A 26,408-nucleotide genomic window follows, 5' to 3' on the forward strand; every position below is an offset into this window, starting at 1 on the left:
TTTACTGGTTTAAATATGAGTCAGTGTCTAGAGTGAGCAGGAGGGTAATGGCCTCATTTCAAACACCTTTTTGTCAAAAGAGGAAACAGGCTTTTCTAATTACTGCTGACCTGAATGTGTAATTGAAGGCCCTGAATGTCATCACATGTTCCACATGTAATTCATGCAATTTTGGATTACATGCATCACACTTCCTGTGTTATTAATGCTTTATTATCCTCTTCGTTCCTGTTTTAATATAGGACAACAGAGTCTTGTTCATTTAGTCAGAGTGTGTTATTCAGTACAGTCGTTTCAACACAGCTAAAGTAGAGAAAACAAACACTTATCCCTTGCGTGTTTATGCATGCGTGCACACTCACATGCACGCATGCACAAATCCACTCCTGAAGTGTGGAAGCCGTCTGGTGTGAAGGCGTGTCTGTGGAGTCAGATTACCTGTCATTCAGGAGATTGTTGTTTGATGAGCTGAATCCTGCTTCTCTAGCTAACACAACACCTTGTCTGCTTGTTATTTTCTACTCATGGACCCAAGGTGCTTCTTGCATCTGCGACTGATATCCTCTCATCTCCCAGTGCTATGGCGACTGTATCACAGACTTTTCTCTGTCTTGACCTAGAGTAAATAACTGGATCACCGGCTCCATCCCCTCAGGGAGGATATGAATGACTTGCCAGTCATTCATTGGCAAATAAACATTCTCTGGCAAATATAAATTCGCTGCAGGGGTGAAGAAGCACCGGTGTGACCCAAGCTGCTATTCTGACAGTCCAAAGTCCACTGGCTCTTTTTCCATTCACAAGCTGACAGTAGAGTCAAATGAATCCCATCATTTTCTTCTTATAGTCAGTGAACTACTTCCTGTAATAAATTCCACTTCTTTTATTTACTAAACTCAGTATTTAGGCCATTAAACTATAGTGCTTTAAAGATCAGGCTCTTTATTCTCTCATTACATTAGCGTAGCAGTGAATGGCACTGTCTTTCTTCATCTAAATGAACTTTATTGCTCATTTGAGCACAACAGAAAATAAAGCAATATTAGTTAAGCATGCTTACACATCACCAGTGCCCTTGATGCTTCTGTTCCATTTAAAATCACAGATGGATGATTGGCAGTGTAATTGTTGTGCAGCATTTTCTTGTAATTTGTTGTCCTTGTTTTGCTGTGTCTGTGGATATTGAACTTTCTGTGTAGGTAGTTTTCATTATAATTTCTCCAAAATCGAAACTTAATTAAAAACAGGTACTTAAGGTACTTAGGCTTTGCTCAGTTTTTTTTCTCTTTTATTAGTTAAATGGAAAGCAATAGGCTGCCAAGCATACATCTTGAATAGCTCCCATTAATTATATGAGATTCAGTACAAATGCATGGAAATGATTCTACATTATGAGCATTCTGCAACTCCTTTAAATGTGAAAATGTAGCCTTTGAATGTGCATGCAATGTTTTATTTGCACATATTTAGTTTTAGCTTCAACATTAAAAGGTAATGAGTCAGTGTGGAATTATTTAAATGTCACTCGTATTATTTAAAATTTAAACAAACCTGAGCATTATTTGTTTTCTGTCCAAGCATTTCCTGGATTGAGAGGATTTGTTAAGTAACTTCATTAGTTTCTTGGTAAAAAATGAAGCTTGTCACTCATCTTAAGGGGAAAATTGTAACAAAGAAGTAATGCATTACTTCAATCCCTCAGCCTTAATCCTGTGTGCTTCTTCTTGTCTGAGATGACAGTGTATGTGGTGTAAATCAATACGTTTCAATTTGTTCCCTTTGTAATGGTGACTGGCTGTTTGTCCTTCTCGCACTGAGGCATTTTTTATTCGCAGTGGGTGTGTGGAAGGGACTGTGAGACTGGAAATAAAGGATCAATGAATGACTTAATTCAACAAACAATAGCTATATATTTCAGCAGCCTGCTTCATATTTGGAGACAGAGGTATTAGTGACTGCATACACAGGTATTCAGGCTTTCTGTGATAATAAGGATTTGGAGAAAACACCACTCCTGTTTCTTTTATGCTTAAACAGGATCATGCACACCACTTGCAACTGGACTGAGCAGAGTCAAATGGCACCGTGCTTTATTAGGTTAAGGTTCCTACTGTCTTTGCAAACCTTGCACACTGCCACTCTATACTTTTAGGTTTGTCAGGAGTTAGGGGTCCCAGTCATGCCTGGGGCCTCAATCAGTTGTTTGCCTTGCCTGATGAGAAGTGGTACCTCAGCTTCTAAGTATTCTTTTTGGTTGTGTTGGATGTGTTTATTATATTAGCTGAATTTAGTGAAGGAGGTGCAGGACACAGACTTTGTTCTGTGAAAAACCAGAGTTTAGTCATAGCAAATGGGAATTTCACACTAAATATATTGTGCAGGATTTTAGAGGTAGTTGTGTTACCTTCAGGGACACACCAGCTGTTTTGTTTTACCAGTTAACACTTGATTTAGACATCCGGGTTTTGGTTTGATAACATATACCTACTTTATAATCACTATTATTATTAGTCTATAAAAGAGAAGCTGATATCAAAACACACCTTGAGATAAAAAAAACAGTATTAGTGTTGTCATCTAACTCTTGGGAGGGAGTGCTTTTCCCAAGAAATTCCTTTAAAGACTGATCCACTTACCTGTGAGTAATTGTGGTCTCCACCCAATCTGCCACATTGTGCAACCATCGAACACCTCAATGCAATCTACATATCGCAGCATAAATCACTACATATTGTGCATGCCAGCAATGCATATGCAAACATATAACTGCCAAAGAAGCAATCTCACACCATTATCTCTTAAGGAAGTGTCTCTAGTGCCCTTTTCACTCCAGCAAACTGCTCAAACACTCCTGCTGCTCCCTCAGGCACACCATATGCTTTAACGTCCTCTCAAGAGTTTCTAAGTCATCGGCTGGTGCTCTTGAGCTTGATTTTACAACAAAGTGTTGTTATTCAACTGCGACTTAATCTTTCAAGCCTTGCTGCTTCATCTCAACTTTCAACTCATTCAGTACACCTAAGTATTTTCTTTTCACACACCCCCTCTGTGTATGCGCCCATCCCAAAGTGAGCTCCTCAGAATTCACACCCACCACGATCGACAGGTCTCACCAAAACAAATTACCCTTTCCCTTGCAATCTACCTGCACACGTTTATGTTTCATTAGTGTCCTCGTCAAAGTGATGGTTTTCTTTCTGAGAGCTAACAAATTTGTTTCATTTCCTCTCAGTTCTAGCTTGTTACACTGTTGTTGCTTGGTGTCATGAGACAGACAAATTTCTATCTAAATGCCATGTTGTAGAATAGATCCCCATCTAAACCAGCTGTATTACTACATTTACACACACAGCTGCTAAAGACACGTTTCTCTGTTGATGGCACCTGACGTATTGAAATGTTGTTTAGTTGTCAATCATCCTTTTACTTTGAGGTGACTGGGCGAGTGAGAGAACCACATAGAGAACATAAATTAGAAAATGTGGAAATGCATGAAGTGGTTAATATAAACTATTACTACCCTTACAAAACACCTTACATGAAAGAAGTCATGTTAGCAGACTGTGTGCAATCAGACATGTTAATCTCTAGAAACCCCACCCCTACCTTTTTTAAGGTGCTCACACGCTTCGTTGACACGGCATGTTTTTTGTCCCTGTGCAAATACACGTACTAATACCAAATCTACACAGAATAATTGAAGACCACAAGTGTGACTGATCGAGCAGAGGTTTAAGTTTGATCTTCTCTCTAATTGGAACAGGCAGCTGAGTATTTTGGAAAACTCTAAAAGGCGGATTTCAGTTCAAGGCGTTGGTCCTTCATGCTTACACTCTCCATCAACTCCTTGGCTGTAATACCCCTGGCTGCCAAGTCAGCATTATATAATGCATATGAGAGTGTGTACTGTGAAAACACAGGAGACTGCTCTTATTAGCTTAATGGCAGTAAGTAATGCAAACAGAGAAAATCATTTACAAAACTCATTACTTTTCAAGCAGTGCAACATGACCGAAGAATGGATGGGAAAATCAAAAGTCTATTAATACCAGTGCTCAGACTTTTGCCACAAGACTGTTGACAGCATGATTAAACTGTGACAGGCCCTTGGGTGTTTCTACTCTTATTTTTGCTGAAGAAGATATAGGACTCATTAGCATTCTACAAAGCTTATAAGTCCTAGAATTATTTTGTCCTTTGTGCAATTAACTGTCCAACAAGATTTTTGTGCATTAGAAGTCAAACACTTATTGGCATCTGTGGAGAACATTTGAAAAGCAAGCTAACACGACACCCATTTGGGATCATTCGTTGTTCTTCTTCATGTGTAACTTCTCCAATATACCTTGACATGGATACTTTCTGTTAATGCCTTTAAGGGGGGTTAATGCAAGTAGCTGCAATTTTCAAAACGTGTCCAGTGTGCAGCCCTTCTCAGGCCGATTCACTTCAAAGTCACACTATCATTCTCCGTGAAGAAACCCACACATATGCAGATTTAATTTCACTTTTAAAAGGTCAGTTTAAGAAAAAAAAATTATCAAGCTCTTGGGGTTTGCCCCTTTCCATTTCTGGCTACGCAGCCAAGTGTATTAAGCTGCACAGATGAAGTGCCACAGTCAACCAAGCAGAAAAATAACTTGTGCTTGCCTCTGTTAGCTAGGGCGGGGTCGGTCCGGGTCAGCTTTGGACTCTCTAGAGCCTGGGGCGGCTGGGACCTGAAGACTGTTAATTGCCACTGATGAGTTGAGCGTGAGTGACCTGATGATGATGGACTATATATCTTCCTCACAGAAAAGGGAATGATATGGGAATCAGTGCTTTGATGGGACATGTGGGGAAATGTGGCTGCACTGGTTAGAGGGGTGTAGCAGCAGATATGCATTTTGATGATGTATAAATAATTACTGAGGGAAGAAGAGTTTTGCACTGATGAAGAGAAAGGGGAACCAGTCCATAGCTTCCACAAGTGCTGGTTTCTGGTGCTGTATATTTTATTTCTCAAAAAAAACATAGACCTTTAAAGAACTTTAATACACACTTTGAAATCTTTGAACTACACAGTGCACTCCTGTTTATGTCTTTGAAAGACTCCAGTATCCTTGTTTTGCTGTTTTAAACTTTTGAGTGAACCCCACCTCATAAACTAAGTGGAGAGTTAAATGCTGCACTTGGCCATTTCAACAATGACTCCCTTTTTTGCATTTATATTCCTGGCACGCAATGGGTATGAATCTACAGGGTGAAGCTGGAACAGAGGAAAAGTGTGCATTTGCATGTGCGCATGCTACAGATGTGTATGTAGGCAGGGGTGTGTTTGTATGTGAGTGTGGCGTGCACATTCCAGCTCCATGTCCATGTGTTTGGATTTGAAGCGGGTGCTCTCTGCCAGCCGTTTTTCCCCACCCTTTTTTTCCCTTCTCACAGCAGAGCTAGTGTACCTGGGAGAGAGAGGATGAGAAAACTTGTGGGGGAGAACTTGATGGAGCAGGCGGGAGACCCAGCCTACCAACTGCCTGCAGCTGACTGGAGTCAGTTGATGCAGGGGAGTCACCCAAAATACGATAGGCTCAATATTTGCTTTGGCCTGGTTTCCCTGTTTTGGTAAAATATGGACTGTTGGCATGGGCTGTGACAGTTTTAACCTGCAATAACAATTCTACTTAGGGAGCACATCCTTGGTTGAAACTTTACCTTTCCTGCTAAGGCCTGCATGGGATGCACAAAATAGCAGCATAGTTTGTAGCTCTTTTGTGTTTAGTGTGCTTTTGAAAGATCGCCGATTTAGTGGGCGATATTGCAAATTGCTCAATTATAGTTTGGCCGATGTTCATCCATACGTATGAGTACAAAAAGCCCACTGTTTTCCTGTCGGACTTTCCACATTTTCCATAATAACCAATACAGCTGAGGCAACCAGGGCTCTTCCCCTGAGGTTCTAATATTGCTGAAAATTGAATGATTACATGTCAGACACGAGTGCTTTCCCCATTATAAAATTGACAGGAATATTTGAAGCCTTGTGAGGGTCATCCCTCGATGGAGGGTCAGAGGGAAGTGTAGAAGCAGCAGGAAGCGACACACAGCCCCAGGCCTCATCATTCTCTGCCAGGCATGGCCCACTTCCATGCTGTGCCTGTGCTACAAGCAGCCACTTTGCAGAGTCAGAGTGATAGATTACGCTAGGTGAGTTAAACAATTATGGAGTAATTTGGAACTCAGTGCCTCATAAATTGTTAGTCCCCCACCCTGAAACAAGTCTTGCAAGAGTAATGATTCAGTATTCTCAAAAGAAAGTCAGATTAGTCACTCAAGCTAATCTTTGATGCTAATAATTACAGCATTTGGGGCGTGTCAGGGACTCCTGTGCTGTTTTGCCATATCTGCTGTGTTGGAAGGTTTTAAAAGAAGGCTTGCAAAACCATAAACATTCAAACTTACACACTTGTGCCAAGAGATAAAGTTAAACACACACACAGACACCACTGTGACATTGCATTTTTATCCTCAGAAGAATAAGAGCAGAGTAAGAAGACCGCCGTAGTGTACACTGTGCAGGGTGTTATCATGCAGGTGGCTGATAACTGACTCATCTGTCGACCGTAAATATAATAAACTGGCATTTAGAAAGTAAATCGGGAATGAGAGAACAGGACATGCCATAGATGTGACTCTGTAGTGACGCACAAGATGGCAGGGGTCTAGCTTGTCTGCTGGGATGGCAGCAGTTATCAGATTATTTCCGCCAGTTTTCAGACATGAGACTCCTGGGAGGAGCAAGGGATAAAAATAGAGATAAATTTTGTGGCCAGCAGTTCCGTGTTGGTAATGATTGGACATTACACATAGAGTATCCTTTAGGTGTAAATTTGTGTCTTAACATTTAAGCTGTCGACACAAACAACAACAAAATAAACCTAACCAATCACTGGATTCAGATGACCAAGTGGTCTGTGTTGGAAGCATAAAGCAAACTGTGCTCCACAGGAGAAGTAGAGGAAGCATAACGCAGGTGTTATTCTGTATTATTCACATTGTTAATAAAACCCAGAAAAGGCCAAAACTGACAATATATTATTCAGCCTCAAAATATGTTCTGACTTCACCAGACTGTGGCCCTCAGCTTCAAGCTTATTTGTTTCAACAGTGGCCTGTAAAATATACCTTCAAAAACCTCTGCAATGGCAGCACCCCTGCCTCACAACAAGTAAGAAATATGAAATTTTTATGATTAAAAAATATGACAATTGCACAGGGAATGTTATATGGTATTCTCTGCACTTTGAGAGCCAAGGATTGTGTGAAAATAATATTATAGACGTTGAAGGGGACACCCCAGTGTTATCTTCCTTGCTGATCTACAGGGTACAGGGTGCATTACAGGTGGAAAAACTAAGTGGGTGCCTACACACCTAAACTATAATTACTCATTATGAAGTGACGCCATGTGTTCCACATGTTATCAAACGAGAGGACTGTACTGCAAAGCAAGATTTCATCTTACCCAGGTAACTTCAGGGTTCACCCTGTGACTTCAGTAGTACTAATGCTGTCTTACCTGGATTTATTGGCACGGTAACTTGCTGCGAATCTAACTGTGGAGCAGGTTATCTATTAGAGATCAACAGGCATAAAATCACTGCCTATTGACCAATCAGTTTTCTGGAATTGAGCGCTACATTTGAATTCTGTTTTTTGAACCATTAAAGAGCACAAAGGCTGAAGCTGAAATAATTTTTTAAGTCTTTTAACTAGCAAAATGATAACCAGTTTAGTCTGACTAGTCTTCGTCTGATTGCTGATGTTAGACTAAGTGAATCCAGACCATGGAAAGATACCCCAGGTATACTGAAGTCACTTTGTAGTACAGTGCTCCTGTCTTCTGTCTGTAATGCTGACTAAGAAAGTAAGGAGACATCAGTCACCATTATATCTTGACAAGCCTCATCTCACTATTGGACACTATTGATAATGAGGGAATTGATGAAGTGGCTCTAGTTGTATAAACAACTCACTTTGGAGATGATCAACAATCCTGCTGTCATATGATGCTGCTTTTTTCATAAAATCACTTCATCTCTGCTGAAGGTGGGCTAGTTACAATCACAGGAAACCCTGTGATAGTGTAATGAGGAGTCAAACAATAAAAGTACTGTGCATAACTCTCACAATTGTGACAACTATAACTTTGTAGAAAGCCCCCCAAAAACATTTCAAAGGAAAATGACCCAAATGAAAGACACTCAAAGGCAAAGCTAAAAATGCAAAATCCAAATCTTTATTTTGAGAGGTCAAAATCATGAAGCTACCAGCGAGGAACATGATTCCAAAAAAGGAACAGGCTGTGAAACAATCCAAAAGATCTAACACAAAGAGATCAACAGTAATGCTAGAAAGTCCAAAAGAAAACAGTGGGAATGCAAGGGGCAGTAAAAGTCTTGGGGAAATAACTGAGCATAACAAACTGCCAAAGTGGGATTGGGAAGAGGAAGCAGGTGGAGAACACAGGTGATGCTATTCATGTCAGGCAAAACAAACAACGGTGGAAGATTACTAAAGGAAATGAAACTGACAAATAGACAAACCAAAAATGACAAAATAGGAAAGGAAATATTTTAAAGTAAAACATGACAACAATGCAAAAACCATGACAGGCTGTGGGGCTAAAAAACTCACAAACATATAGTTTAAAATGAGGCTTAATATTTTCCTTTTAACCACTGGGAACTGTAGTTGTCATCAAGTGTTACTCAGGCAGGTGTATAAGTGCATTGGAGGGGGAATGTTTTCACATTTGAAATGTTCAAGTTCTATTTTATAGCAGCTGGACCTCTGTGTTGAGTCAAAATAAAGTGCTCATTTTCAGGGGGATGATTGTTGACTTTGGTCTCTTTATGGAATTTGTTAACAGTAAAAATATTACCACAGCTGCCCCGTGTCTCCGTGATGACATTTCAAATATAATTTCTCCTATACATCATCCACTGATGTATACAGCGTCCCTGTGGATTACAAATCCTGATGTCATCATTCGTCACTTGTCCTTACATCCATCGCCGTGTGTAATGTATTGCCTAGAATACGTTGAATCATCCTCTCTGCCTCCTTATTGGAAATGCCATGTTTGTGGCGTGTTACTGGGATTAAGTGTAGATTCAGAGCTGCAAACAGAGTTGAGTTCTTTCTATCCTGACCAGTAATCTAAATATGTGCCAAGCACTTCCTGGGAAACCTTCATCTCATAGGTACACGCACAAAACAGACACATGCAGTCAGACTGAGACACACACATGTGATGCAGACACTCACGGACAGAAATAAACATTGAACCGTGCATATATTGCACACAGGCAGTGACTGCACCTTTGCTGCCTGAAGCACTTACTGTCTTATCTACTTTGGGCTTTGCTTCACATTTATGGAGTTTTAATGTCCAAGAGCCTTTTTCACTTAAAAGCTCCAAATGTTTACAAGCAGCTCCATATGATGTCATCCCATTTAAAAATGACCCAAAGGGAAAGATCCCCTCGCAGCAAATCTCATTTTATGACATTAGTCATATCCTTTAATTACTCCAGTGCCCTCGGTGCTAAATGAGCAATTACTTCAGAACACTGTTGCATTTAGCATGATTTTGTTGAAAATTCAGAGTCTTCTCGTTTTTTTCTGCATAATTCACATGTGCTCTCTTTTTTGATTTTGACTGCATGCAGGAGATTTCATTTTTTTCCCCTTAAATTCCTACCTACATCAGATTATGTGAGGTAACGGCAAGAAGGAAAATACCATTGCACTTATTTTTAGGACTCTCCCAAATGCTTGTGGAGAAGCAGTGCAGGACGAGCGGAGAGATTACGGCTCAGTGACTTCAGATTTTTCCCTGCTGCTGATTGCCAGTGTTGTCTGGAAAGCATCCTGCGGGAAGCGTGCGACTCACGGATATTACACACAGACTTATTACCCTTGACAGAAGAAATGAGATGAAAAGAGAGAAATAATAGTGAAAGCACCACTACCTCAGGGTGGAATAACACACAGCCAGCAGGCAGTGCTGGTTTCTCTTTGATTGGAGAAGATTGCATAATTCTAGTTGTGCCCTTGTTGTGTGTCGGTCACCCGTCACAAGTCCTCTGTGTGTGTGTGTGTGTGTGTGTGTGTGTGTGTGTGTGTGTGTGTGTGTGTGTGTGTGTGTGTGTGACTTTGGGTGTAGGGTTTGTGATTTTTTTGTTTACTTCTATGGTATGTTACACTCTGTTTCCTTTTTTAGCTCTTAGTTCCTGTGTGTTGCTATTTGCAGCAATTTTGCAGGCACTATCTTGAGAAAGCTGGCATTTATTCCTTAAAAATTGCAGATTTATTATCCATAGTTCATTCAGCTTTTGTTATGCTGCTCAATTAAGTTTACTGTTTACAAGAGATGTGAGATTTCTACAATTTTGATGTCTAAATTGTAAAAACAAAAAGCAAAAAGAAGATACTTACTACCAGATACTACCACTAAACGTGAACCTGCTAATAAAGCAGAGTCTTACAAAAGCTAGCCCAGTTAATAGCTGAATAGTCAGTATAAGAGCTTAACGAGCTGTGGGAAATAAATGTGGAAAATATTAGTGAGAAATTTGAAATTCAGATTATCTGTGTTTAAGTGAATTTATATTAAAAATTTGATGTCCATGTTTTTCCAGTATTTCTTTTAATGGCACCCAACATGAGAGATAGTTTTGAATTAATTTGCATTAATGTGCAATTTCTTCATTAAATGATATGTAATTATAGTGGAAAAATACACTACAGCTGAGAAAAACACTTTATATTTATAGCTATAAACTTAAAAGATATTGCATTTACAATTAAAAGTTTTAGCAAATGGTTGCCCATTTGTACTTTTAAAAGACCTGGTTTATTTTGACCACTTGCAAACTGAAGTTCACTATTCTGTCTCCATTAGAGTTGATTTTTGGGGTCTATTTTTCTGTCCTTTAGCTCCTGAGGAAAATATCTAGGCCTTTACCTTCAAAAATCTCCCTTTTTAGCTGGCAAACATTTTCTTTTAGAGATTTACAGAAAGCATCCAACAAGTTTATCAGAGTGTACCTGCAGCAGCCTAGGCTAGAGGTTTTCAGGTTGGCCTATAGGCCAAATGTTCCTTTATTGTGAATGCAATATGGTAAATGGCCTGCATTTGTATAGCGCTTTACTTAGTCCCTAAGGACCCCAAAGCTACATTCTACATTCAGTCAGTCACCCATTCATTCACACACTGGTGATGGTAAGCTACATTGTAACCACAGCTGCCCTGGGGCACGGAGGCGAGGCTGCCGGACACTGGCGCCATCGGGCCCTCTGACCACCACCAGTAAGCGACGGGTGAAGTGTCTTGCCCAAGGACATAACAACCGAGACTGTCCAAGCCGGGGCTCGAACCGGCAACCTTCCGATTACAAGGCGAACTGCCAACTCTTGAGCCACGATCGCCCCAAATTGTTCCCTTGAGAACATTTCTTCAAAACTGATTAAAATTTGATTTGATCTAACTTAAGTGACTTAAAGATTCATTTGCTAATTGTGAACAATTGCCATAATCTTGGAAGAGAAGGAGTGATGGATATAGATATCACCATTCGTTTAAGGGAAGCATGCAAACGTGTGGTGGTTATTCATTGGGAATGAAAACAGTTGTGGGGAGCGAATGAACCATTAAAACTGTGACATGTAAAACCAAAACAATTAGCAACAAAGATTCTCAAAAGAGTAAAAAATATATATAGTGCAGAGTAGATTAAGACCAATTTAAGTGCTGCCCTCAGATACTAGTCTACATATTAAAGGCAGAATGCACTGTATTGATTGTAATCTGTCTATTTGCTTCCTGATTTGTCAGTGTGTAATGGACTTGCTTCAAACAAGGTCATGATAAGGTGTGACCTCAATCAAAAGAATCTAATCTAAGACAAGAGCGAATCGCGCTAACAACTGAAGCAGAAACACTGTAAAGGGCAAGGTGAAAAAATGGTTGCCATGTTGTCGAAGCTTCAGAAAGCAGGAGCTAATTGTGTCCCTGAAGGTGTGAGACAGTGACTCTATCAGCTTTTTTGTTGTATTTCTAACACACCCATGACCTCTGTGTGGAGGAGGGGTGTCAATAAAGAATCAATATAATACTGTATTCATTTTTAGATTCATTATATGAAACAGGAGCAGGATTTGTTTTCAGTGGGCTCTCTCCTCTGATCATGTGCAAACAAAAACAAACCTAAACCCACAGTTGGAACGTGTTTCCTTTGGCGGTTTACTCATACTTGTATAAGAACACATCAGGAGGCTTGTGTGTTTCCTTCGGAACAACACATCGTGTAAACTCGGAAGCCTTTTCCATTCTGCAAAAAGGATCATCAGCAGACTGTATCTTGAACGTGACTACAGAAGAGGAAATATTCAGTTTGGGTTTAGCTGAACACATTGTTCTACCAGCAGATCACATCCCATGAAGTGTCTGGGATTAAGACTTTTTAATTACTGATAATTATGTGTGTGTGTCTGCTTTTGTGTGCACGCTCTTCAGCGTTGCATACAACGTGACTTGTTATTAACTTGTTTGCAGTTCCTGACTGTAAATGAGCATTTGTGTGAATGTATGTGTGTGTGTGTGGGTCCCTCTGCCAGTTTCCTAATTTTACCAGACATTTTGAAGGGTACATTTACTTTTTCGCAGAACTCCTTCACACCCGTGTGGTGAGCACAGGTCTAAAAAATTGAAAGCTTGTGGCTACCTCAGACCATACTGTGGTTACCTGAGAACCCAAGCCAAAACCATACCTCTGGAGATTTACAGTCTACCCATGCATACCTGGCCTGTAATAAAAAAAAAAATACTAGTTTTATATTTACGCCTTTTCTTTCTGCAGTTCAATTACTCTTGATGGCAGCCTTCAGGAGTAAGAAAGGAATTTTAACACATTTTACCGCTCTGTTTTCTGCTTTCTGTCGTGCTATGTCCCCCTCTATGATCACTTGCTCAGTATACATATGGTGGCCATCTGGCCTGGCAGAACAGTCATGGAGCCTAGCGTGGGGCAGCACTACTGTGATCCATGTACAGTAACAACATGATTAACCCTTTACAGCCAAAAAGAGTGTTTATGTCAGGCCTGTATGACTTTTTTGACTGTCTCCCCTTCTGCTTTCTTTTTCTCACTCTGCTATTTAAATAATAGGTCAGATCATCTTGTACATTTGCATTGCTTAAAGCGGCTTTTTTCTAAAACAAAGCCTCACTCTGCTTTCTCTGTACCTTATCTGCATGTAAAAAACTGAAGCCAGTGTTCCTGCAGAGCTAAAGTATGTTTAGAGAAGTGCACTTCCCTGTGCGTCCCTCCAAAATAGATTTTAAATGCAGGGTAGGAGCCACATCGAGGTCAGCATTCCTGCCCCACTGCTCTAGTCAACCCTGAGAAGAGTCAGCAGATCCATACTACTACTACTACTACTACTACTACTACTACTACTACTACTACTACTCCTTCCACTACTGCTAATCAAATCAACAAACATTGCAGTTTTTTAAAATTCATATACAGACTCACAGTTTAGGTAACGTTTAGTGATATTTTGGGGAAATCCTTCTAGCTGAAACGTTACGAAAAGAAGACTAAAGTGTCATGCTTGTACATTTCTGTGAATTTAAAGGATTTGTGGTTGGAGCGCATCCAAGTTGTCACTGGGTGAGAAGTGCAGGTTGCCAGTCCAATTCACTGGGAAGATTAATATGTGTTTATTATTGTATAAAGCTTTATTTTAACCCAGACTATGAAAAAATATGAATTCAACATTTACATTTAGTTTCAGTTAAAGTGAACAAGTACACCAGGCAGGACTGCAATAGTACACATCTAGGGATGGGTATCGTTTAGGTTTTATCTGATACCAGTACCAAACCGGTACTTTTGAAACGGTGCCGGTGGTTAAACGGTGCTCAAACCGGTGCTTAAAGAATGGAGAACACAAAATTGGTCCAAAAACCTCTCATGTTCAGCTGTTTTTTTGTAAAAAGATAACAATGTTAGCCTTTTCTGCAGCTATAGGGCATATATGGTATCACTCTTGGCTGGAAGCAGTGCTTGAACAATGGAAAAAACACAAACTTTGTCCAAAAACCTCTCATGTTTAGCTGTTTTCCAATTTTTCTTTGGTCATTTTAGCCTTTTTGGCCAGGGTGAAGGGAGTATCTGCCATCAAACAAGAAGACAGCCGCATTTAACTACAATGGTGTTTGCTAGTTCACCTTACATGCATTAATGTAATAATGTGGTTAGCGTACTCAACGTAAATTACACACGAACAACATTAAGCTACTCACGCAGAGAAGAACGGCTGCTGCTGCCATCATCATCCGTCATCATTTCTGCTACACTGGCAGGGCTAGGGGCCAGGACTCTACTCTTCGGGTTTTTGGGGGATGTTGCTAACTCCGGGTCGGATAACAGGCACCACACCCGCAGTAGATGTGCTTGGTGTGAGGTCTCGCAGCAAGCAATCAAATATGGCGCATTTCTCGGCTTTTAAAAAAATGCTATGCGTCGCCAGGTGTTTCATCAGATTCGAGGTGTTACCTCCTTTGCACAGTATCACAGTATCAGCTTAAAGCACTTGTTGCAGGCTGCTGGGTTTGCATCTTTTGCTGTGAAGTACAGCCAGACTTTGACCGTTTCGCCTTGGGCATTTTTAATCTGTAGCTCTGCTCTAAAAGAACGTACGTACCTGGGCCCGCCTACTATCCTCGAAAACGTAAAATGATTGGCTAGAATCTAAAGTGTATCACATCTCAGGAAAAAAAAGCACCGAAATAAAGCACCGAAATGTGCGCTGCTTTTCGGTCTGGTTACTACCGTTTATGTCAGAACCGGTGCCGTGATGGCACTGGAAACCGGTACCCATCCCTATACACATCTATCCAAAAGTTAGTCTTGTGAGATCTAAAAGAAACCACAAAAAAACTGTGATTGAAGAGTTTGTAACACACGTCACATCTCAATATATTTAAGTGGCAAACATGAAATACATTGGACCATGCAGTGGGTCCGATCTATGCAGCTGTCTATCACTGAATATGACTAAGGTGCATTCTGTGACATCCTAATGGGAACTCCTTCATGCGTTACTTCTTCTTCGTTGACACTGTCTTGCCTGGAGGATCTTCCAGCCTCATCTCTTCAGCAACACTGAATAGCTGCCATATGGCAAACGCAACCGGCCCACTTAAAGAGAGGCAGGTGCCCGATAGGATATCTCAGTATTATATAACCTAGCGTGGTTGCCAACTATTATTTCTTTATGATTATGCCCAATAATAAACTTAAAACATTATGTGAGGTAATTGAAAAACGTGAGAGCATTGCATTTCCCAGGAGATTCAAAGTGTATTGACAGAGTGACATCTGGAGGAAGATACTCACGCAAACATAGACACAGAGAGAGCAGCCGCAGTGGCTGCCTGGCATGTAAGAGCTCCATCAGTGCCTGCCTGAGGTTAGACAGTGCCTTGCATTAGGAGGCAGAGAGCCAGTGAGTCACCTTGCCTCAGTCTATACTCAGAGCAACCACCATCACTGTCAGCTGGTTCTGCTATTTCCCTGAACAAGATTAAGGAGCATGACAGTTGAAAGATCAAATGTAATGTATGTTTGTTCGTTTTTGAAGAGGTAGATTTATTTTACTTCTATGTTTATACACAAGTTAAAAAAGCCAGAATGATGGATCTCATTGCTTATTTACTTTTACAAACTAGTTGGCAACTTGTCATGGAGACAAAGTCTGACAAACACTTGTTCTACTGTGATGAATGTACTGTAAACCACACAGTCAGAGCAGCCATGATAATACAATTTCAGAGTTTTCTGCGTGACATTCACTAAAATTTTGTTGTTTCTTTTGTTGGTGAATATCTAACAATAGATATGTGTGATATAGCCAGTAATACTGCAACCAGTCCAGGGTGTACCGCACCTCTTGGCCAACGACAACTGGAATAGGCTCTGCCCTTGCTGCAACACTGAATAGCATATATGTTTCAGAAGATGGATGGATGGATGGACAGACGGACAGATGGATGGAAAAGAATAATAGGAAGTTATGCCATAAAGGGTTATTTATGAGCTGAGAAGATTTATTTATTTACAAGTAAATGAAAGACTGTCAATGGACCAAAGCCTATTGCATCCATAACATATATCTTTCCATCACTATGCTATACGGATGATATGGTGACCACTTTGGTATAATAAACAGGTTGCTGTAATATTTTGTACAAATATTGTACAGTTCCTGTTATTTTTGCTGGCTTGATGATAAATTGGCTGCATCACTTGCAGTTTATTTCAGAACTTTTGTATAACCTTACTGTGAAGACTAATTTACAGCCATCCAAAGTTGTGGACTTGTAGCTTGTTAGAGATGGTGAATTTCAAGAAGAAAATGTAGTTGTAATATTTCTGTAATACCAGATTTATTTATTACTACAAACTATTTTTGCTGTAGTAAACCTAATATTGATGGTAAGTAGGTGTTATGTAACTTGCCTTTAAACAGCTGTATTCTTTTTTAGAGAAAAAAGATATATAAATAATATGTTATGTATGTGTATCATTATCATAACCTTTTTGACAAAAAGTATCAAATTGAATTCTTTAGTCTTTTCTATTCATCTACACAAGATGAACAAATAATTAAATAAAATTAATAATGAAAGATTTACTGGTTTAAAATGAATTAGGCTTTTTTGAAATCCTTTTATTATAATTATTGTATGTGTAGTGCATTATTCTGCTAGATCGCACCTGGATGCCTTTAGTCTGGGCACATCAAAGGAAGTAGGTCATGAGTCCTGTAGGCACACTGAATGGGCTATTTACTCTGATGTATAATTGTTTGAAAGGAAAGTAAGAGGCTGGAAGGTGCCAGGGTATCCCTCCTGCTGGTTTAAATGGTTTAAGATGGATTTCCAGCAGTTTGCACAACCGCGTGTCAAAGAAGGCACATTGTGAGCAATAAAAGCAATAACAGAGGTGTTTTAAAGAAATCCCTGTAGACAGGTTCCTTATGCAGAAACAGAAAGTAAGTTTCTTTTCTTTATACTCTGTCTTGCTGGTTCACGTTGGACTCTGACTGAAAATGGAAGCGAGTAAGAACACCTGACACTGGTGCAGCAGATGATGACATCGCGCGCTCTTTGTTTCAAGTACCACAGGCTGACAGTAGCTCTCTGGTTTTACAAAGATATAGATTAGATAGTGCCAAGTCTGCTGCTCTCTAGGTTTACAGGATAAGTAACTGTGACTTATTGACTGTTTTTGCACCAGAATTTTTTATTCCTTGTATAATGCATCGTGAACAGCAAACATAAATAATGTATAATTACAGGTATTAACTCAGATGAGAGGTGAAACACCTTGAAGAAACATCTTCTTTGAGTTGATTATTATGGCTGTTTTTTTTTCTTTTTAATCTCTAGGTGTTAGTAGTGCTACACTTGATCTTTCTATTTGCAAATGTAAGTGAACATGTGCTCATATGTTAAAAAAAGTTTGTAAAAAGTAATATTCCATGAACAGTGCATTAATGTGATAATCATTTAGATTGTCCAATCAGTGTGTAAAAAAACTATTACAAAAACTATTTATGCATGCATTTTTTTCTGCCTTGTGAAAATAAAAGGAATCACTTTATAAGTAACTGCCTGCTTCCTGCACAACAGAATAATGAGTGCCACATGTACATGTGCAGTTAACTTGGAAGAATATTCTAATAGACATTAAAACCAAAGCTAATTTTCCATCAGTGATTAGAGGGCTAAGTAGAGAGTCACAGCCTTTAGTCATTTCATAAGTTGACACCCTGTGAACATTGAGAAGGCTGCAGCACAAAGCTGCAGAGGAATCGGAAACTGTCAGCAGAGCGAAATGGAGAATCTGCCTCATCACTCACAGAGCGAGGAAGAGCTGTGAATAATGAAACCACATTTTAAATATTACACGTTATTACCTTTGGGAGAAGGGTCTGACAGGTGTAGCTAGGAGGCAGAAATACTACATTGTATTGCTTCCATTGTTTTCACAATCAAACTCTCACTCTGGATATAAATAATTATGCGCGCAGTTTCTAATATCCTGAACCTTTGTGTTCTTTCCATTTATATGATAAGAGGAGATAATGAGATATTAATGACATTTTAGAATGAATCTACCAGTTTTATTCCTTCAAGAATATGAGAAAACAACACAGCATATTTATTGTATTTAGCAGGGACATTTCTCCATAAACGAATAGTACTGGATATACAATTGCTAAAAAGCAGTTTTCCAAGCACAGATTATAGAGATAGAAGATTGGTGAAAAAAATCAAACCTGTAAACATTAAAAATGCGGCCACGATAAAAACACAAAAACTGTGTCCGATACATAGTTTAAAGGATCCCTTTTTAGAGCGTGCACGCCTGCCTGTGCTATAGCATGAGTCCCACATGTACATGTGATGTTCATCTGTTTTTCTCTCGCTCTTAGGCGTGCTCAGCCTACCCGAGGGTCTAACGCTTCAAAGGGACCATCAACAGCAGCAGCGAGCGGGGAAGAGTGGAGAGGGAAACACCTACAGTCAGTCCGAACTGCGCTCCATTGAACAGTGCTTACTGGCCACGAGAGTGGGCAGCATCTCTGAACTGAGTGAGTCGTATATGTATGTGTGAGTGCATGCATGTGGAAAAGTGGAGGTGGAGAGGTGAGAAAACTATTATATGCCCCTCCCCTCCAGAGTCACTATACATTTGAGCAAGGCATTTAGTTATTCAGCTCTTTCTTTGGAGCCGTTTGTGTCCCATAAAAATGTTACTGGACTTGTGATGCTTATTCAACATGCTTTTCTGTTTCTGTGCAGAGAGCCAAGTTGTTTCCCAGCTTTGGTTTTAACAATTAACTGAGATGTTTTTTAAAAATGAAAAAAAAAAAACCTCAAGTAAAAAAGTTCAGTCTCCACCAACGCGTGTGGGATAAATTTGCAAGTGAGGTCTTATCATCCGACTTTCCCAACAGTGAACATTTTCCACAGCAGACATTTTGACTTGTTACAGCATAAACCTTACTGATGACTCTGTTCTACGCAAATGTCCCAGTAAGCCATGCAAATGTGACCGTGAGACAGCATACCCAAAACTCTTACTGCTTGAATTCAGCTGTTATTAATAAAATTATGTTGGAGCGAAGCAGGGCAGCTGCATTTCAATATCTTGTCAAAAGACTTTGCAGAACAGTACGGCTTTTATAGCATCACATTCGTGTTCAAAAGTCACAACTGCAGCTGTGATATTTATATGTCTGCACATTGTATGTTCACACAGTTTTGGATACCTGCTTCATATAACAGGATAGGACATTGCTGTTGATGAGTACTTTAGTTCTTTTTAGAGGCCTGAACTTTAAAAATACAGTGTGTGCATCAGTCTTTAATCACTGAGGTTTGAAAGCCTACAGAAATCTTGCAGGCGAAACGATCTTTCAAAACGATTCCAAAAAACAGGGGGAGAAAAAGGAAATTCTCTTATCACTTACAGTTATTGTAGAAAAATCTCCATCCTTGAGGTGATGGGCATGTCAAAATTCAAGTTTGATCTTTGTGATTCCTGCTGCTTTTACTTATGACATTTTATCTAGCAGCAACTTAAGGATGGGGATCAAGAACTGGTTCCTTCCTACAGCAGAAGTTCCCACTTCAACCCCTAAGATCCCATGGTGACCCACCGCCCCTTTGCACACTGAGAAAAGTTGCTGTTAAAGTTTCAACTTTGACCCTCCCATAGTTTTGCTGACAATAAAAATGGTGCTGGGCTCTAATGGGTTAATCATGACATGATCAAATTTATGTCATAACATCAAAACTCAAATCTGCGTAGCCAACTTAAAAAAATAAAAAAAAAATCAAAAATCATGAAGGGAATTTAAAAACAAACAAACAAACAAACAAAAGAATATGGCAGGCCCAAGACATGACCTTTATATTAGTAGACCTTTAACCATATTATCCATCTTTGATTCAATTATCATGTGTAGATCCAACCCACCTTTGCTTCATACAAACAGTACTGTGCAAAAGGCTTAAGCTGGTCCTCATTTCTTTATATTTTGCTTACAAGGAGCCAGGCTTTATTGTATTTTTTAAAAGCAGTGTTGAGCAATAGTTCTCCAGGATCAAAGTTTTTTTTCTTTGGAGAAAATAAATTGTATCTTTAGGCACTTTTTACTTGCTGTCTGTTCCAAAAACCCCCTCAAACATCATATGCCAATGGTAACACAGGTATAAAACAGTACTTTTGCACAAAGAGCTATTAGCCAAAACTATAAGCCAAACAGAAGTGTCAGGCCTAAAAACAGATGAACAGTATCTGAAAGGCATGCCATTGAAAAAAATAAGAAATCCAGCAAAGACCTGACTCTGTACCTGCAGGACGCATCTGATCATTTCAGTTGATTCTTCTACTGTTCACTGAAGCCTCATCAGAAATGGTCTGAGTAGAAGGGTAGCTGTCAGGAAGCCATTCTTAAGGAAGGGAAACAGGGAGGAAAGGCTGAGGTATGCCAAACTGGACTGAAAATAGGTGGCAACAGGTCTAATTAAGTGATGAATCCAAATTTGCCATTTTTGGTTTAAAGCATTGTTGGTATGGAAGGTGTCAGGAGAGAGGTACAACAGTGAGTGTCTACAGCCATCTGTAAAACATGGTATTTCTGTCATGGTTTAGGTTGCATTACAACCAGTAAAGTTTTCAATCTTGTCTAAACTGATGGAATTATAAAATACCATAAGATTTTGATCCACCATGCAATACTATATGGAAAGCATCTGATTGGCAGCAGCCTTATTTCTCAGCATGGCAATGATCCCAAACATAGTACCAATGCATTAAAAACATGCCTGGATAGAAAAACACACTGTAACACTAGTGAAGCAGCGTGGGATTATCTTGAGAATGGAACAAAAAAGCAGCCAACATTCTATGAAGAGCTTTGAATGTCCTTTAAGAATCCTGGAGAAACATTCCTGAAGACTGCCTAAAGAAATGATAAGAAAGCTTGGTCAAAGGAGCTTGCAAAGAAAAGCGTCTGGACTTCTTTAAGTTGCTTAAAGAAGTTGCTTGAAAAGCAGCTACGATGACCTGGATGACTGAGAACCTTCACAGACAGACAAGAAAGCTTGCCTGAGAGAGTTCAGACTGTGTTAAGGAATAACGGTTTTCAAGGTTGTTAGAATTACACAAACTGCATTATATATGTATTTCCATGTATGTTTGCACACTTTTCAATAATCACTGCGCCAACTTCCCTACTTGCCCAAAGAAATGAGGGGTGTTTTTTACACACTACTGTATCTTACTCTTATTCTTTTTAGTGAAGGTGTTCAGCTCTGGTCAACTGGAAAATCTTCACATTCCAGCTAGATGACATTATCATCTAATGTGATAATCTGATGTTTGATAGAGCACGAATATCGTCCCGCTCTATCAGTAAATCACTATTTCATAATCTGACCGCAAGTGTGCTTATTTAAATAAATGTGAATGTGTGGGAGTTACACTGTCAATGGGAGCAATTCTAATGAACCACAGCCATTCATTAAAATAAATGATTTTAGCTTATAAGTTTGACAAGTCCTCCAAAAGTTAATTGAATGCATGTCCACTTACAATGTACTCATTATTCAAAGAATAATGGGCGTCATAATGCTGTCTGCTTACGCTTATACAACATGAAGTCATTTACATAAGCCTTAGTTGTCAGTTTTCTCTAATTGTAATAGATTTTCAGCATTACATACTGGTTGTATTTTACATTTTTGTCTTTGCTCACAAAAATTGGACAATATGCTATAGTACTCAAACGAGGTCCAGTATAAAGCTTTCATAACAGTTTCTACTTTGGGTTCTGTTTTAAGGGGAAACTTTACAACAAACGATAATGGCGCTTGAAGACATCTGCAAGCTGTGCTGCGAACCACTGAATACACAGCGGCACATATTCCCATTTGATTTGATCAGATATAATCACAGAATCCATTTTCAAGTGCTGAACAGTTGCGTCTTTAGTTGCAGCTCTGCAAGAAAGAAAGGACAGCAGTGTCAAGAAGAATAATGGTGCATACGCCGAAAAAAGCACAGATTGTGTCCTAATGTGCATGACAAAAAATTTAAAAATAAATAAATCCCCAAGCCAAATAATGTGGGAAGGGTCGGTTTCTGTTGTTATAGCATCAGCGTACTAAGAAAAGACTCAGAAAGTATTTTCTGTATATCCAGCGTAAATATTTATCATCACAATAAAAACTGAGACAGTTCTCTTCACTGTATGCTTTTCCCAGCACTGCAGGGCAGCTTCAGTGATGAGCCACATCGCAGGGCCTCTGTCCGTGTTGTATTGATGAGGTCAAGCAAGGACTTGTTCTGTTATGTTGACACTGCAAACACACTGTGAGACAACAGAGCCGCTCATGTCTAATAGGACAGCTTAGTCCAGTGGTAATGTTATCAGCTCTGGAGAGCAATTCTGTAAATAACTAGAGGATTTGCAGCCAGTCGCTCAGCTCAAGCTGAAACAAAATGAATAACTGTGAAAAGCAGCAGTGATTGCACTGTCAGGCTGTCACAAAGTCAATTTTTTTGAAAGAGACTAAGATATGAATGAAGGAGTAAAAGATTAAAAGGTTAGGGGAAAAGAACAGTAAGAGTTTCTGAAACAAATTTCCTGGAATAAACCAACCTTGGCTCTTCCAGCACAGTAAAAATATAAATCCTCCAGTGTGAGTTTTTCACACTGGCATTTAGACTCAATTTAAGAGGTTTCTCGCTGATTTACCTCTTTGTATTTCCTCATCTCTTCTAGCAAAAGGCCATATTAGCATATCTGAAATGATGGCTCCACAAATGCTGCAGTTATTAAAACTATGGGTGTGTCACGATCACTCAGTCATGCTGTCCTGCTTCAGATATTTTCCACATATTGCTGTGTGTGTTGCTAAATCTGAACTAGTCTTTTCACAGAAGTGGCAATGGATGAAGGATATGTGTCCGTGGAAACTCTTTACTCTTTACACCACAGCAGACGTATGTTTTCTGTGCAAACTGCTTAAACATAAATTTGAAAGAATTAGTTTAATATACTGGGAAATATACAAGAGTTACGTGAGCCAAGCTTGTCCGTGGTATTTAAGCTAAATTAAGGTAACAGTGTGCTGTCTGTTGCTTCATAGACTATTTTTTTCTCTTTGAATTTTACTATATGAAACATTACACTTCCTTCCATAAATCAGTTTTAATAATAAACTGAATCAATCTTAAAGCCTCAAGGTTCTCAAATTCTCTCTAAGTGAGTTCCCCATTTTTTAAGAAGTCAGCCTGAATCTCTCCATCTTTTCTATCTTTTTGCTGCACGCTGTTAATTTGGAAATAATGAGACTGACAGCCGGACCAATTAACAAACTGTTGGAGTTGTTTCCAGAATGCTAACTAATATGATGCTGTGTAGAAAAGAGTTATCCAATCAGTATTTTAGCAAATACTTTGCCTTATTAGACCACACAGTGTGAAACGCAAACGTGAAATCTCTCCAGCACCAAGCTGTTTTATTTTAATTTATTTTGTAACTCGTGTAAAGGTGAAGCTGTCTTACAGTTTTCCAAAATTCACTAACTCAAGCAATTTCAATAGTATCCTTCAGGGGTGTTTAAAAATGACTATATAGAACCGTACCATCCATCCATCCATCCATCCATCTTCTTCCGCTTTATCCGGGGCCAGGTCGTGGGGGCAGCAGCCTAAGCAGAGAAGCCCAGACCTCCCTCTCCCCAGCCACCTCCTCCAGCTTATCAGGGGGAACACCAAGGCGTTCTCAGGCCAGCTGAGCGATATAATCTCTCCTGGGTGTCCTGGGTCTGCCCCGGGGCCTCCTCCCGGTGAGCCATGCCCGGAACACCTCACCCAGGAGGCGCCCAGGAGGCATCCTTGTCAGATGCCCGAACCACCTCAGCTGGCTCCTTTCGATGTGGAGGAGCAGCGGCTCTACTCTGAGCCCCTCCCGGATGGCCGAACTTCTCACCCTATCTCTAAGGGAGAGGCCAGCCACCCTTCGGAGGAAGCTCATTTCCGCCGCTTGTATCCGCAATCTCGTTCTTTCGGTCACTACCCACAGCTCGTGGCCATAGGTGAGGGTAGGGACGAAGATCGACCGGTAAATTGAGAGCTTCGCTTTTACACTCAGCTCTCTCTTCACCACAATGGACCGGTGCAGCGTCTGCAGCACTGCGGTCGAATGCCTTCGCCAAGTCCACAAAACACATGTAGACTGGTTGGGCAAACTCCCATGTGCCCTCAAGTATCCTTGAGAGGATAAAGAGCTGGTCCAGTGTTCCATGACCAGGACGAAAACCATTGTTCCTCCTGTATCTGAGGTTCGACTAGCGGACGAACTCTCCTTTCCAGCACCCTGGCATAGACTTTCCCAGGGAGGCTAAGGAGTATGATCCCCCTGTAGTTGGAACACACCCTCCGATGGTATGGTAGAACCATACCATCAATTTTATATATACTAAACACAATTTAGAAACAGAGAAACATGAAGCAGTCACAGATTACCTCTATTCTGTCTCTAGTTTTATATGTCACTAAAATAATAATGCCTGTATTATCCATTCATGATTCAAAGCTAGCCTTAATTTCCTTTGTCGGTACTCAGTCCTTTATTATTAGTTAATGTCGCTGATTAAAAAAACATGCTTCAAATGTCATTATTCATTATTATTATTAGACTTTTGTCTCATCTCTTTCTGTTCATCATAAAATTTATATCTTTACTCTAAGTCGAGTGTGATTGTTTTTCTGTTCTCCACCAAGAACTTACAGCAGATGCTGCTAATCAGCCACTGATGTTTAAAGATCATTTTATTACTGTAGCTGTGAAAATGTCTTGATTTTTTCATTTATCTCCTCTGAGGTTGTGTTTTTTTGTTTTGTTTTTTTTACCACATTTCAAATAAAACAGCAAATTAATTATTTTTTTGTGTGTTTCTTTGCACAAAGTGTTAAAAGTGTTTTGCTCTGTGGTCAGCTCCACACCTGGAATTATGTCTTTACAGCCTCGATGCTAAATGATATCAAATGAGGTTAATAAGTGTCTGTGTGATGGTTCAGCTCTTGTTCACCATTTCTCTCAAAGCTATTCTATATCTACGTATGTCAATCCTCTGCATATATATTTCCTTCTTTACTAAAAATTCTCAAGTCCTCTAACAGCAAGAAATGTTACTTTTGGAATTTGTCCAAACTAACCTGATTAGATTGAAAGAAGGCAGAGTTCGGACTCACACAGATTACTGCAGGGACGCTGTGTGCTGTGATGGCCGCTCAAAAGTAAAGCAGAGGTAGTTAAAGAGTAGAAGTTCCACTCACGGCTACACTAACAGACAGTTTCTGCCCTCCATGCTATCCGCTATGTGTGGCAGAGAGTGCCTGACAGTTCTGGATGTTGTGAAATGGACAAAACTAATAGCAAAAGAATAGCTTAGCATCTTGTTGAGTCAGGACGGCCACAGGCAGCTGTTATAATAATAAATAATCACGTTATATAAATAATCACGACGTAGTGGCAAATAACTGAAACAGAGAACGTGTGATGACAATAGAAAGCGAGAATTTCTACATTTATCTCGCTCACTGTTGAACATTAAACTGCCTTCAGACTCTGCAGTAATGAGCAGGGTGCTTGTTTTGTGGGTCCTACATTGCTGTTTACTGACCTTAAGCCAGCTCTCAGACAACCGCTTCTAATTTAAAGCAGTGCCATTATACTCTGTAAACTGGTCGATTTGTGTGATTTTGCTATTCGAGGATGGTTATAAAGCTCTGGAAACATGGAGAGCATGACCCCACTGCTAAAAGGTAATCACTGAGATACCTGAGTAGCAGGATCTGCTGTGTGTGTCCTCCACCTCTCCTCTTCTTGTTGGTATAAAGAATTAATCACCAAGGATGAGGTATTGATTAAAAGCTTGGATCTTGTAATGAAAAGGCTATTGACATTTTAGCTTATTAAACTGTCGCACTTCTGAATGACCTTCCAAAGAGAAATCTTACCACTTTGTGCTGCACCTACACCTGCTACAGTGATCTCACATGAAGCTGCACTACTGTTGGACTTTTTCAGCGTTAGAAATAATCTACATTCGTAACCTCGTGAGCCTTCTCAGCCAGGAAAGGAAATGTCACAGAGCAGCATAAATAAGACATGAAAACTGCCTGCTGCTGACCACCTTGGCTCCCTTACTGAACTTCAAAGGGAACTGTTACCAGCTTATCTGTATTCCCATTGGTACAATTAAG

At 39.8% G+C, this 26,408-nt stretch overlaps 1 protein-coding gene across 2 annotated transcripts in view; it reads left to right on the plus strand.

Moving 5' to 3' along the window:
- The window catches only part of btbd11b (BTB (POZ) domain containing 11b), a 76,161-nt gene that overhangs the window by 25,980 nt on the left and 23,773 nt on the right, over window positions 1-26,408 (plus strand). For both annotated transcript variants that reach the window (XM_063480057.1, XM_063480058.1), the window contains exon 2: window positions 18,556-18,714. In XM_063480057.1, coding sequence (XP_063336127.1) covers window positions 18,556-18,714 — 159 coding nt within the window. The remainder of the gene's footprint in view (window positions 1-18,555; window positions 18,715-26,408) is intronic.

Source organism: Pelmatolapia mariae, linkage group LG7 (genome assembly GCF_036321145.2).
Source record: "Pelmatolapia mariae isolate MD_Pm_ZW linkage group LG7, Pm_UMD_F_2, whole genome shotgun sequence".
NCBI classification, from domain to species: Eukaryota; Metazoa; Chordata; class Actinopteri; order Cichliformes; family Cichlidae; genus Pelmatolapia; species Pelmatolapia mariae.